This window comes from Passer domesticus, chromosome 13 (assembly GCF_036417665.1).
Source record: "Passer domesticus isolate bPasDom1 chromosome 13, bPasDom1.hap1, whole genome shotgun sequence".
NCBI lineage: Eukaryota > Metazoa > Chordata > Aves > Passeriformes > Passeridae > Passer > Passer domesticus.
This window is the reverse complement of record NC_087486.1, coordinates 5,216,725-5,230,895: the sequence shown is the minus strand read 5'-3', so window position 1 is coordinate 5,230,895 and position 14,171 is coordinate 5,216,725. Positions and strand designations below refer to the sequence as shown.

The 14,171-nt window shown below is 53.6% G+C and overlaps 1 protein-coding gene across 3 annotated transcripts in view; it reads left to right on the top strand.

Moving 5' to 3' along the window:
- LARP1 (La ribonucleoprotein 1, translational regulator) overlaps positions 1-14,171 on the top strand; it is a 45,294-nt gene that overhangs the window by 18,099 nt on the left and 13,024 nt on the right. The window contains exons 1-6 of one of the 3 annotated variants that reach the window (XM_064387461.1): positions 4,084-4,361; positions 10,435-10,496; positions 12,014-12,079; positions 12,796-12,967; positions 13,518-13,649; positions 13,800-13,943. In XM_064387461.1, coding sequence (XP_064243531.1) covers positions 12,844-12,967; positions 13,518-13,649; positions 13,800-13,943 — 400 coding nt within the window. In that variant the 5' untranslated portion in view covers positions 4,084-4,361; positions 10,435-10,496; positions 12,014-12,079; positions 12,796-12,843. Of the gene's footprint in view, positions 1-4,083; positions 4,362-10,434; positions 10,497-12,013; positions 12,080-12,795; positions 12,968-13,517; positions 13,650-13,799; positions 13,944-14,171 lie in introns of those variants that run through there. The other 2 variants (XM_064387460.1, XM_064387459.1) reach the window with 2 other exon arrangements.

The window sequence follows — 14,171 nt, the reverse complement described above, 5'->3', positions numbered from 1 at the left end:
TCAGCCTGGATCATCCTGTGTCACGTGGAAGCACTATGGAGGTGGAAGCACAGCAGTGTTGGCATCCCAGTTACCCAACAGTGTTTGCAAATAAAGCAGCTGTTGAAGAAAGGCTTCACTTTCCTTCTGTCTGGCACAGCAGTGCCTCAGTGCTTTCCTCTCCCACATCCCACAACCAGGATTTGGCAGCTGTAGGGTGCATTTCAGAAGGAGCCATTTCAAACCATGTGATCTGGAGTTCAGATGGAAATCTGAGAGACTTCAACGCCCCTGAGAGGTGCAGGGTTGGGCTTGGTGGGCTAAGGGACACACTCTCACATTCCCGCTTCTGCTGCTGAGGAGGACTTGCTCATCACACATAATGTGTGATGGCACACATTATGGGAGGGCACATCTGCAGCTGGATGTCTGTGGAGGACTTCACTCTGAACACCAAACTTCTGCCAGGCAGCTGATGCTGTTCAGCTCCCAGAACTTGCTACTGTGTGAAATTTGCTGCCTGCTCTGACAGGGAATACTTCTGCCACTTGAAGTGGATCTCCTGCTAGCTTAGTGTGCTGTGCCTGTGCCCTCCTGGCCTCCTACATGCTGCAGCCAGCCCTCCTCCTCTCCATGGTGGAGCATCCCAGCCTTTTTAGTCTCACCTCTGGAGAAGCTGCCTCTGGGTGGTTTAATTGCTTTTCTTTGAGCAGCTGTAACACCCCTGTGCCCTTGTTGAATTCCAGAGACCAGAGCTGACTGCAGGGTGCAGCTGTGGATGCGCTGGTGTTCAGCAGAGCAGCAAGTGATGCTCTGTCTTGGTTTCACCACTCCTGATGACTTTTTTTCATCTGCTGCACCCTGACCTGATCATTTTGTACAACTGTCAGCAGTGTCTGAGATATCTTTCTTGAGTTTATAAATGCCTCTTTGAATTAAACGCTGTGAAGTTTTCCATAAAGAGATGAGGGTGATACTACCACTGCAAGGAAGTGGGTTTTAATCCTTTAGAAATAAAAGGAGGGGAGATGGATTTTTAAATTAGGAAACTGCTATGTTGCACTCTTTTGTAATTGGGTATTCCTGACTCCTTTGGGAAGACTTAGTCTGATTAGGGTGTTGTACTCTTTTATGCTCTGTATTGACATGGGAGGCAGCCACCTGTAGCACTGGAATTAGCTTTATTAGAGAGAGCGGTTTATACAGCAGGATTCATGTGATTGTGAACCCAGCAAGTTCGGAGTTGCTATATCAGAGTTATTTAGAAAAACCTGGAATGTCTCTGCATTTTGCTTAAGGTGGGGGACATAAGTGAGGATGATGTATCTTCTGCTTGGAAAAGCATGCCTCAAAATCAGCTCAGCTGAGGTGCAGTAATCCTGAAGCAGCACAAAAAGAAGCCCTTCTGCTTGCTCTCAAAGATCACAGGGATATTTGAGTGCCTTGTCATGATCTTAATGCTCTGGATTCACTAACAGGAGGAAGCCCCCATACGTGTGCTCAGTTTAATTTAGGTGGTTATGAGACTGTAAGATTTCTTCAGCACATTTATCTTGCTTAATGGGAGACCTAGGTATGACCTCCCTAAATTCCTGGGAAAGTTTGCTGCACCTGCTCCTACCACCAAATCACTCTTACTGTCCCCTGCCCCAGGAGATGGGGCTGGATTTCTGCACCGTGCTGCCTTTGTGTTCCTTGACCTCACACGCTGAGCTGCTGCTCAGTCTCTTCTTGTTCTGTGCAGTCAGGGAGGCAGGTTTGCAGCTGTGCAGGCTGAGGGCAAGGTTAAGTGGTCACTTAGCAAGTGGCCACTGCTCAGGGGACACTCTGGTCCTGCAGGGATGCCTCTGCCAAAGCAGCCAGGAAAGTCCAGGAATCACAGCGAGAGGAACTTCGAATGATGCTATTTGAATTACATCATAGTCTCCTTTCTGGAAACCCATTCTGTTCTTTGAGATGACAGGTTTTCCAGAGGCATATTTTGTGCAGAGTTCACTTTTGCCTTGTACAACCCCTCTCCCCCTCCACTGGCACAGTAGAAGCTGCACAGTCTCCTCCTAGACAGTGTGAGTGCTTGGAGCTGGAGGGTCTCTCTGCAGGCGCTTGGCTCTCAATTCCTGTCTTTTTGTTGTTAAATATTTACAGTGAGACGTACCAGATGCTTCCTAGGAAGGGTTTTGTCAGCTTCCAAGTCCCCAGATGCAGCTGCAGAAGAGGCTGAGGGCCATTAAAGGGATGGTGTCAGCACGGCTTCGGCAGGGATGCAGTGACCTCCTCTCACTCGTGCCACGGGTGCCGCTGGCTGTCTCGTCAGCCACAGCAGGATCCAGGCAGAGAGCACCCTTCTGCTGATGTCAAGAGATTAATGATGTCTGCTCCTCAGGCTTTTTGTTTTTCTTCTGCTTTGAAGCTCTTTCACTGAAGAGGGAGCAGGTGATGCTCTTGGATTTTGTTGTTGCACCTTTTTTCTAGGGCCATGTCTCCGCAGCAGTGGTGCTGCCTTGGCTCCCATTCTGTTCTCAGCACACCGTGTCTGTCTTGGTCACCCAGCCCTGAGGAGAGAGGGCTAGACTGATCCAGGAGGGCCACTCTGTCACCAGCCCTAGGCATGGAGGAGCCAGCAGCTGGAGCATTGCTGCTGAATGGGTCTCCTATGCTGGTCACACTGGTCAGGTTCCCAGTGTGCCTCCTGCTTTCAAGATAAGGTCCAGGGCCTTGGGCTAGGCCCCTGTTTGTTGCTCTTGGTGCTTATCAGCTTTTGCTGCTGACAAGGTGACCTGCTGCAGAGGATGGGGAGGGAGGGTCCCTCAGCCTGGGCTGTGTGCTGGTCTGGCCCCTCCACCCGGCGTAGCCTGGATGTGCACACAGGGTGCCAGTGTCCCTGTTTTAAGTGTTACAACTCCTGCTGGATGAGGATCTTCCCGGGTGCCAGGAGGTGGGATCCTGGGAGGTGGCAGGTCGGCTCCTCTGAGGGGGGGCCAGGGAGGAGCAGGCTCGCTAGGTCATCGTTTTTCCAACTAAATATAGTTGCCCGTGCTTTCATAAGGTCGGGATTTTTGCATCACGTGATTGTCTTATCCCTCCCAGCCGGCAGTCAGAGTAGGGGATCGTGTGTCTGAATGGGTAATAATTAACTGTTAACTAGCTTTTCATTAGAGCCTGGCAGAACAGGCAGAATGGTGCAGCAGAGTTAAACGGGAGTGGAGGAAACTGCTCCTGATCCTTCCTGGAGGGTGGACACCCCCTTTTAATTTGCAAATCAGTTGTCCCCAAAGGTGAGTGGGCTGAGTTGTTTTTTTTCTTTATTTTTTTGTAAGTTGTGAGTCCTGCCTGGTGTCTTCCCTTGCTGTCCTGTAGTTCCTGTTCATGTCAACCTTTCCTCTCCCCCACCACTGATTTTAGTAAAAAGATCATGAACTAGCAGCTGGTCTCTGAGCTGGCTGGAGGAGGGCCTGACCCTCCATCTCCTCCATGATTTGGCTCACTTGCATACCCTGGGCCACTGCAGCCTTGCCTCAGGTGGCCTCCTGTCCTAGCACTGGGGTGTCCTTGCTGTGCCTTGTGCCCAGAGTGGCAGCTGGATTAACTCGTGCCTTTTCTCAGGGGCCCACACTGACACGGTGTTTTCCCTGCAGTGCTGCCGGCTTCTCCAGCCCCTGTCCCTGAACCATTTAACCTGAATGTTCACAGCTGTCCTTGAAGGCTTCTCTGCCTTCCATGCTGGCAGAGGAATTGCTGGTGTCGTGCTCTTCCAGCTGGAGATGTCTGCACCAGCTGTACTGGGTCAGGCGCTGGTGCTGGAGCAGCCTCTCCTGCAGGGGTGGTGGGAACCTTTTCCCTGCTCAGAGATCAGGGTGGCTCGGCAGCTGTGGGGGCCTGAGCCAGCCCATCTTCCTCATTTTGACAGTTTCTGAAGTCTGGTCAGCTGGGTGACCTTGGCTGTGTCCCCAGTGCCGTGCTTCTTGGTTTCTGGGAACCATTGGTTTCCCCTGGAGAGAATCCTTCGTTTAGGATTATTTTTTTTTTTTTTTGTAGAAAACAGGGTGGGAGGCGTTTCATGTGCTGTCTCACTCCGTGTGTGCCTGGCGTTTCGGGGATCGTGTGCAGGGCTGTGAGCATGGATTGTGTGTCAGGAGTTTCCTAGAAATCCTCTTCAGGGAAGAGGTTTGCTTGAAAAGGCCGTGGAAAGATGTCACTCGCCCTTAAGAGGGAGTTCATTCGCTACCTTTAATAGCAGCTGTCTGTGCCAGGAAGAGTCCAGGCTGCCCTCACTGACAGTGTTAATGTTAGAAATGCTTTCCTAACCCACTCCTCCTGGAACGTAGCTGAAGTGTTTCTGTCTTGGACTGAGAGGCTGCAGTGAAGATGATCATGCATTTTTGGTAAGTCCAGACCCTTCCTGCCCCTCATTTGCTCTGGAAATAAATGTCAGACCCTGCAGATAATGCCTGTGTGTTGGGCTTGTAGCAGCTTTGTGTGTTTAAAGGAGCAGTGCTGTTCCTCAGCTCCCTGAGGAGGGCTGGGGTCTGACTGAAGCCCCTGCTCGCTGTGAGGAGCTGTGCTGCCCATTTGTGCTGTCAGCAGAGATGGGCTCTGCACGTCTTGAGCTGCTCCTCCTCTTCCGGGGCTTTCAGGACTATCAGCTGAGGGATGTGAGGGCTTGGAGAGCTGGGATTATAACTCAGATGCCTACACTCAGCCTGTGACAGTGCTGTCCTGGCTCTACCTGCCTGTGCCCCAGCTTCCCTCCCTGCACTTTTCCAGGGCAAACTCCTGAGCTCCTGGAGCTGCCTAGGACACCCAGGTGGGAGTGTTCTCATGCTCTCCATGGAGCTGTCAGATGCCCTTTTTGAAGTTATTTTTAGAGAGTGATATTTGCAGCAGTTACAGAGCTTGCATTGCAGAGAGGTGTAGGCAGCTCCTTGCTTCCTTTGCTGTTACAGTAGGGCTTGTACAGTGGAGCTTCTGCTGAGGAGCTGTGGAAAATTGCTTGGAAGGCTTTGAGCCATGGTACCTGCAGCTTATCTCCTGCTGCAGCTGAGCAGGCTTCCCATGTGCTTTACAAGCCTGAATCCTCAGCCATCCACCTTAAGGATCCAGTCTTCTGCTTGGTCCTGACCTTGGCCATTCTTCTGCAATTTTTCTTGCATGTACGGGAAACTTCTGATATTGCTGAGGTGTTGCAGATATTCCTCTTGCCTTTGTAAGCAAGGCCAAACGCTGGGAACTGGGAGACCATGTGCTGCTAGTGGTGGGGCTGACTGTGGTTCTCTGCAGTCCCCAGGAGCAGGTGGAGCCCCTGTTGTGGAGGCACCAGCCCATTTGTGCTGGAGGATGTCCTGGTGCTAACATCTCATTTAAAGCTGTCTGAGAGCTCCATCCAGTGCTCCCTTGTTTCTTTCCCCCTCTGTGCACTCATGTGCCTCTGGCTGCAACTGCGATTTGGTGGGAGATGGAGCTGTAAAACTTGGCAAACCTAGAGGAGGTGCAGTCTGTCCTGGACCTTCCTGGCTTTGTGTGCCTTGTGATGCCTTCAGCAAAATGTGAGCATGCCAAGCAGTCAGTGCTATAAATCCCAGGCTTTTCCGCTCGTGTGTGGAGCTGCAGGGACAAGTGTTTCCCATCTCAGCTCTGGCACAGGGCTGAGGCAGTGCTGGGAGCAGCTCCTTGGGAGGCAGGGCAGGGGTGGATCTGCTCATTGGTCTCTGGGGACAACTGCACCTCTCTCTGCACAGGGGTGCTGCCAGTGTCTCCCTGGGGAGGCCGAGGTCCCCTCCCATCTGCTGGTGCTTCCCAGTCCCTTTACAGTAAGGGTGTGTTACTCTCCACAGCCTATTGTTGATCCAGAAATGGGTGCAGCACCCACAAAAGAGGTGTAAAGTGTTTGTCCATCCCCCAAGGCTTCCCTGCCTATAACTTCAGGGGGTCCTCTTCGGGATGGACTCAAAAAGAAAAGAGCTTTGTCACCGTCTCCAAGAGATGGGCTGCTGGTGCAGGCAGGCACATCTGACCTGCAAGACTGGTCCTGCAAATGTTCCTGTGTGCTCTTGGTGGACATGAAGCTCACCAGCTGTGTCCTCTGATGGCTTGGGCAGGCTCAGACTGCAAGTCCTGTGCTGAGTGCATGAATGCCACAAGAGAGTCTCTGAATCCATGTCGTGTCCCTGCTGCTGTGCAGATCAGGCTACCCTGGGAGAGAGATTCCTTGAGGCCTGGAGCAAGGACAGGGACAGGGTTGGTGGCCTGAGTTTCCCATGTTGGGAAGGTGGGGATGCACTTTTGGAGCTGTTGTCTGTTGGCTCCCAAGGGATTCTTTTAGGCCAGGAAGGGGATTCTTGCAGCCACAGTGGGGTCCTGGCTGCCTGGCTGTGTCAGGTTGCCTGCTGGGTCTGTCTTATGGGAATTTTTTGGAGGGTTGATGCTGTTTCACCACATCTTTCCTGTGTGTCAGTACCCCAGCAGGCACTCCCCTGCCCTCACAAAATGACTCTGAAGAAGCTATTTCCTGGGAAAACAGATAATCCCATGCAGAAACATTTTTAAATGTTTTTCTCAGCCCGCCTTTGCCCAAGCTGCACTTGCTCTTTCTCACCCACCTCAATGCCACAGTGGGTGTCCCGTTGTGTTGGTTAGGACTTACAGTCTTCACATGTGCCAAGAGTGTTCTGTGGAATGTGGGAAGAAGGGATGATTGTTTGGAGATACAAGAGTGAAGTGGATCCTAGTGGACCACTGGGCACGTGGCTGTCTGTCTCATACAGCACCCTCAAGCTCCTGCCAGGGCTCTGGGGAAACTGGGGATACTGGTTTGGCTCCTGCAGCCCCATCAGGACCTGCATCACAGAGCATGCGCCCCTGCCTCAGCCTCTTCAGCACAAAGTCCAGGCTCTTGGCTTGGAACCTCCTTCATCAGCAGTTTCTGGTAGGTGCCAGGCTGTGGAGCAGGGAGCAGGATGGCTCCTTTCTGTCGACCTGGCTGCTGGGTAAGGGACAGTGTGCTAGAGCTGAGGACTCTGCATTCCTGCTGGGAGCCTGGGCTGCCCTCTGAGGCTGTCCAGCTGCTGCTGGAGCTCTTGTCTGCATTGCACATGCGTGGTACACCTGGAGCAGGCATTACAGCATTTTTGCTATAGGTACAGGTATTTCTTCAGTAATGCCAGGTCTCTGCCCAGCACTGCAGATTTAGTCCCTCTCTTCATGTACTGTTTCTAAAATTCCATTATCAATTCCATTGGATGCAAGGAAAGGCAGAAAACCAGTTGCTGGGTGTTTGGTTTAATTTTCACAGATAAGGTAGTAGATATGTCTCCTTGGCTGGGTCCCATGGTCCTATGTCAAGTGTCCCTGTTCAGGTGGAGGGATATTTAGCTGTGGATCTGCTGTCACTGTGGCTGTCTGGTCCTTGTGCAAGGGCTCTTCTTCCAGGTAGGTGGCATTTGCTCACCTGGATGCCCCTGTGAGCTTCCCAGCCAGGTATGGGCTGCAGGAAAGCACAAGGTGTCTGCACAGCCTTGCCCTTGGTGTTTGTGGGATGAATTTGGGAGTGAGTGTCCAAAGCCAGCGAGGGCTCTGGCTGTGGCACAGCCACAGGAAGAGTTTGGCTGTGATAGCAGCACTGGGGCTGCTGTGGGTGCTCCCACCTGTGCCTCATCCCCCTCGTTGCTAAGGAATAATCTCCTCGTGGCTGGGCAACCCCATGGCTGGACAAATGATCAGCTTCTGGCTGCGGGCAGCAGATCAAAACTCCAGACCTGCTTTTCTGTTCTTGGCTGTGCCAGCATCTGCTCTGTGGCCGCAGGCAAAGCTGCTCCTTGCTTCCCTGCCCGCTGTCCCCGTGCCAGCCTCACACCACTAAAGCCCTGCTGCCTCCTGCTGCAGCTGTTTTGTCTGTCCCCTCACACAGAGAGGCCCTGTTTTTCAGGAGGTGGTCAGGCACTGCTAGTGCAACTGAAATTACTTACTGCCACCAAACAGATGCAAAAGGAGGCTTGTGAGACACCCAGAGGTCTGAGACATCTGTCAGCAGCTTTTAGAGGCTCGGCTGTGAACCAGGGCAGCATGCAGAGCCCCTCAGTGCTTGTGCTGAGCTCCTGCATGGGATGAGCAGCACTCACTTGCTCTCCACTTCCCAGGCTGATGCAGGGGGTCTTTCAGCTGAAGACCACAAGATGTGTTGCTGTGCCCTGGAGGGTGCCAGGCATGCATGGCCTCTGCTTGCCGTGGTCTTGGCTCAGCAGATGCTGTGTCTGGCCAAGTGTCCACCAGCACAGCCACAGCCTCTCAGTCTGCTACTTTGGTCTCCACCATGAATTGCTGAATCTCGGCTCCATCCATGCTCCACAGCCTCCCTCCTACTGGACTGCAGCCCTTTGCTTTGTATTTTGTCTTCCATAGTGCTCTGCAAATGCTAATTAGGCTCCTCAGCACCTCAGCGAGATAAGGGATCCCTGTTCATATCTTGCAGATAAGGAAAGCAGCAGAACTTGTTTCAAACAATCTCCTCCCTCCCCCGCAGAGATGTTGGAGTCTGTGGCACCTGCCCCTGCAGCCTGTGCCCCTTTGTCCTCTTCCACTGCTGCTTGTGAGGCCCCTCTCTTTGACTGGTTCCCAAAAAAAAAGCACAAGAACATCTATGGCCTTGAGGGCTCCTGAGGTGAAGCAGCTGGAGGAAAGGGCCCGATGCCATTGCTGTAAACACTGTGCCTGTGGTGGGAGCAGGCAGCTGGGTGGGATCCTTGCAGACAGAGCTGTCCCTGCTGTCCCCCAGCCCCAGAGATCAGCCTGATCAGGCTGTGCCAGTCCCATCAGTGCAGCTGGAGCAGGCAGGGGTGCTCTGTGTCTGTGGAAAACCAGGCTGGCTGTGGGTTTGTGCTGTATCTCCTTGTGCTTTTGAAGCTATATTTAGTTGGTGACATCTGTGGGTGTTGAGTGGAGGATTTTGGGGGCTGTTTTGAAAGTGCTGGCTCTTCCTACACTAGCGGGGAAGTTGAAAAGCCCTGTGGCAAGCTTTGTGCCATGGAGCCAGGATTCTCAATGAAGTGCACATGGAATAAATGAGGGACACGTGGGACTGCTGCTGCTCATGAAGGGAGACACTGCAGGTGGACTGGGGAGGTCCTGGGGGAAAAGGGGAGGGTTCAGTGATCCAGCTGAGAGCTTAGACTCTTCTGGACTTGAAATCGCCATGAAGGTGCCATAGAGAAAGGAAGTGGGGAAGGGGAGTGCACATGGCTCTGTCCTGCCATGTCTGACTCTGCCTTATTGACACTTCAAAGCCTCCAGCTCTGAGCCAGGCCAGGATGAATCACTGGTTTCCAGGCTCAGAAGGGGACCGGTTTTGATCATCCAGGCAAAGTTGCCCAGCCTTGCTGAAGGAGATCAAAGGCAGCTTTGAGCAGAGCTGAGTAGGCTACTCAGGGTGTTTCCTGGGGCATCCCTTGATAGCCCGTGCTGATCCTCCCACCCTCACCCTACCCCAGTCCGGGCTGCTTTTCTTCTAAACAAAGCCAGTGAGTCAGCAGAAATCCTCTCTGCAGGATCCTGGCACAGGCTGCCCTTTGGGGCAGGGCCCAGTGGGCTCTCCTCCCCCTGTGGAGCACCATGGTCCTGGAGGAGACCCTCATCCTTGAGGGGTGGGCAGAGCTGTGCTGCTCTGTTGCTTGGTCTCTTGGTGCCCTGTGAGCCTGATCAGAGACCTTGCAGCCAGACCTGAGGGACAAAGCAAGTTGGATTGCTGTTTCTGCTTGAAAGGAGGTGGTGTGTGAGCTGGAGCCAAGATGGGCCCTGGTGAGGTTGAGATCTGGACTTGCTGTGAGGTCTGTGGAGGTGTGAACCCCAACAGTCTCAGTCTGATGTGTTAAAACACCCCAGAGGTGCTTCAGTGCCTAAATACTTTCAGCTGTAGCAGGATTTAGGCACTTGATGTGTCTGGCTCATTCTCTCTGTACATTTCCTCTCTTGAACTTGCTGTCCCTGCTGGGATGCCTGACTTCAGGATTCAGCAGCCACAGACTTTTGCATCTCTCAGTCAGAGCCCTGCTCTGCTCCCTGGGGAGCACTGGCCTCACATCACCGTGATGGGAATTGGCTTTTCAAGGACATGTTTTGTTTGCTGTTCTGTGGGTGCTTTGCAGCATGAGCTGAGCTCCTTGCCCCCCACCCCCCCTCCCTGGCTGCGGAGGGCAGAGCTAAGGCAGGAACTGCAATCCTGCAGCAGGATGGGGTTAAAAGTCCATCTCTGGGCCACCTGGATTGGTCAGGAGTTTTCTGATCTTAATGGGGCAGTTCTGGGACTCCAGTCAGGAGCTGGCTGTGTTTTCTGCTTACCTTTTCCTGTTAGCCCTCCTTTGCTCAAGGGGGAGCTGCTTTGCTTCCTACCCACTTGTCTCCAGAGCCAACACTCCCACTCGCAGTCCTCAGCTGTGTTTTAACACTTTTGTTGTCCTTCTCTTGCAGAACTTTCAACTCCAGCGAAAGTGGTGAGGGCTGCCAACCCGAGACAGAGGAAAGGAAGCAAGGTAAGGCTGTGCCTGCTCTCCCCTTGCTGGCCACAGTTTCTGGTGCAGTTGTGAGTGCTGCATGAGCCTCTCAAGTGTCTGGAGACAGAGCTATCCCTTCACAAGCTTGGTTGTGGAGAGGGTGATGTGCTGGCCTTGTTCTCTTCTCCTCAGCATTTTAGGGGTCTTGCATGCTGCTGAGACTGGCTTTCTGCCCAGCTGGGCCAGGGGAGACCTTCTCACCTCCCCTTTAACAGGGAGGCACCTGGAGGAGTTTTGGATGTGGAAAACCTCTCACCCTGCTGTGAGGACACCCCAAATTCCTTGTGGGCTCAGCCCGTGCCCAGCCCTGCAGTGCAGGCAGGGTGTGACAGTGGTGTGTCTGCAGCTCTGTCCTTCCTGTGCAGTCTGTTCCTCCCTGGCACACAGAGAGCCAGGGAAATTGATGTCAGACAAAGCCACTCCTCTAGAGGAACCAGGGCAATTTGTTCCAGGGAATCAGTGGTGATGGAGAGACAGTTTCTTCTGGGGCACAGCTGGGGACAGGGGCTGTTGGTGTTGGCTCCCAGCAGCCAGTAGAGATGTATTTGCAACTTGATAGGACTTTGCTTCTCTGTTCCATTTTGGAGAAAGGAAGGCCCTGGGATGGATGGTGCTCCTCTGTGAAACAGGCATGGCCCTGCACTGGAATTGGTTTTCCCAGGAAACTTGCCTCCTGGGTAGAGGAGCATGGCACCTGCATGTAAAGATGTGATCTTCTGAGGGATAAAAAATTATTTTGACTCCAAATTAATTCAGAAATAACCATGCCACAAGGGCAAGGAGGAGTTTCTGTGCCCAAATGATTCCTTTGGTATCTGGGCAGCTGTTTGACTTCTTTCCTCTGTCCTGCAGGTCCTCTGAAACCTGAAAGAGATAGAAATGATGGTAGTGAGCAGGTCATTTATTCAGCAGAGAAGTAGTTATGTTTCCCTGTGTGGCCACTGGAATGAGGGAGTCCCGTTCACCTGCTTGAATTTTCTCACCCACTCTGAGACCGTGCCCTTGCTTTGTTGGCAGCACGTGGTGGTTGTAGTTGGGCACTTGTCTGGAGCTGTGCCTGGCTGTGGCTGCCTCTAGCTGGAAGAGCTTCTTCAGTGGAATGTAGTTGCATCAGGTGTAGTTAGAATGCTGTAAGCTGAGTGCTTTCCCTGTCCAAGGGATGGTGCCTGTAATTGAGTGAATTACCCTGGGCAGCTTGCTGCCAGATGCTGCTGCTGCTGGGGCAGAATATTTGGTGAGAGGCTGGGAGCTTGCAGGAGTGGTGGCAGCCTCCTTACAATGCCTGATGGACATAAACTTGTCTGCAGCTATGTGGAATTAGTTCAGGGTTCCTGCTTTGGTGGGGAGAGGGGTTGTGTATGTGCAGTGTGGGTGTCCCCCTCCAGCCTCCTGGGGACAGCTGTTTGGGGACAGTGGTGGGTGGAAAGCATTCTTCCTGCTGCAGGGAGCACCTGCAGCTTTGTGCACTAACGGGACCTTTCTCTCTCTTTCACCAGGTTGGTGACTTCGGTGATGCCACAAATTGGCCAACACCTGGAGAAATAGCCCACAAGAGTGTCCAGGTGAGAACACAGAACCATTGTGATGGGCAGGATAAGGCCCTTGCAGACCCCCCTGTCCCTGTGGAAGCACTGGCTGAGCCAGGCCATTTGGGGTGCTGAGTGTCAGTGCGGAGGCAGCCAGGAATAGTGCTCAGGGAATTTCCTTTTAGGGCTGCCTCCCTCCCTCTGTGCTATTCTGGGAACCTGGAGCCCAGTCTAAGCCCTGGGCTGGCTGAAGCAGGTAGGCCAGCTCCCAGACCTGCTCTCCTCAGGGCTGCTCTGGGCAGGAAGGGACTGGGCCAAGGTCAGGAGCTCCACAGGAGGAACTGAAAATGCATGAGAAGAGTTTGGTGTGCTGAAGGGGCTCAGCCCTTCCTCCCTGCTGAGGACATGGGTGTCATTGAAACCTTTCTATTTTTGGTTGCTGCTCTGCTACTCCTGGCTGTCTGTCAGGGCAAGGTGGTCACTCACCCTTTTGTCACTGGGGCAGTCTGGTCATTTACAGGATAAACCCACATATGAGCATGAGATCTCCCTGTCAGCCCATCTTGGTGTCTCAATGAGCCCTTGCCCTGCTCAGCCATGAGCCCTTCCCCAGGAGCAGGACAGCTCTGGGAGGTACAGAACAGGGATGCACCAAGGCAAAGTCTTCCTGTTCCTGCTGGGACAGCTGAGGTCTGCCTCCAGCTCCTCACTACTCTCACCTCTCACATTTTCCTGCACTGGTGTGTCCCCAGCAGCCACACAAAGCACCGTCCCTTCGGAAGCTGCCTGTCAAGAAAGACATGAAAGAGCAGGAAAAGGGGGATGGGAGCGATGGCAAAGAAAGCCTGAAAACCAAATCTGATGAGTCTGGGGAGGAGAAGAATGGTGATGATGACAACCAGAAGTCAGCCCAGAAGAAGAAAGGTAAGGCAGGAGCTGGTGGGGACAGTCCCCCGGGCTCAGCTTCTCTTTCCCTTCCCAACCCTCAGGCAGCTGGAAGCATCCTCTGCCTTCCCTGGGGGCCTTGCTGCAGGACATGATCCCAGTGCAGGGATAGCTATGGGAAAAGGTGTTTGCAGACTTCAGTCATCATTTTGGTGGGAGCAGGACCAAACCAGGGGCAGAGCAGGAGCCTGCCTTCCCATGTGCTCCATGGTGGCACAGAACAGCCCCTCACTGTGGGTTTTCACTGTGGTTGACATATGAGCTCAGTCTGGCCTAAGCCTGGGCAGGCAGAAAGGGGCAGAGGAGGGACAAGTGCTGTGACAGCTGCCACAGGCAAGTTCTGACTCATGTCCCTCCATGTCTGAGTCCTGGTCAGAGCTTTTCTGCATCCAGTGAGACCTGGAGGGATGTCAGAGGACAGGGTCTGTCCAAAAGGCCTCGGTGCTCTCTCCTCTGTGTGTGGGGGCTGTGGGGGAGGAAGCAGACGCACTCTGAACCTGTGTCACACCCAAACCCTGTCCTTTTGCAGGCAACAAACACAAGTGGGTCCCTCTGCAGATAGACATGAAGTCAGAGGTGCCTAGGGACAAAACGGCCTCTCGGAACAACCGGCAAAACGAGCAGCACAGGCACCCCTCCAACAACCGCAGCGAGCTCAAAGGTGGGGCTGGGGCTGGGCACCTCTCCTGGCCTGGCCACAGGGCAGAGCGAGCCCTGGTGCCCAGGGACAGCTGTCCTGCATTCACAGGGCTCCAAAGGGAGGTGCTGTCATGCCCTAACACCCCTCCTGCCTCTCCTTCCCCTGCTGCAGGCTGGCACCCCGACAACAAGCACGAGCGCAGCTGGCAGGACCACGATGAGACCTCCAGCGTGAAGAGCGAGGGAGGGGCCGTGCGAGGAACCTTCCGGGGCCGGGGACGCGGCCGGGGCAGGGGCCGGGGCCGTGGCAGAGGAGGTGAGCACTGTGTGTGTGCTCTTGTGAATGCAGGGAGAGGGACACAGCGGGCAGAGCTCTGTGTCTGTGTGCTGAGAGACCTGGGGCTCTAAAGTGGGCTGGGGTGGGTAGAGAGAGCTCTGCAGGGATACAGGGGAATATTGTGGCAGGTCATTGCAGCTGTAAGTTGAGCTGCTGTTAGCAAAGCAAATAATTCATACTAGTATTTTTATAAAAGCAGGTGTCTTC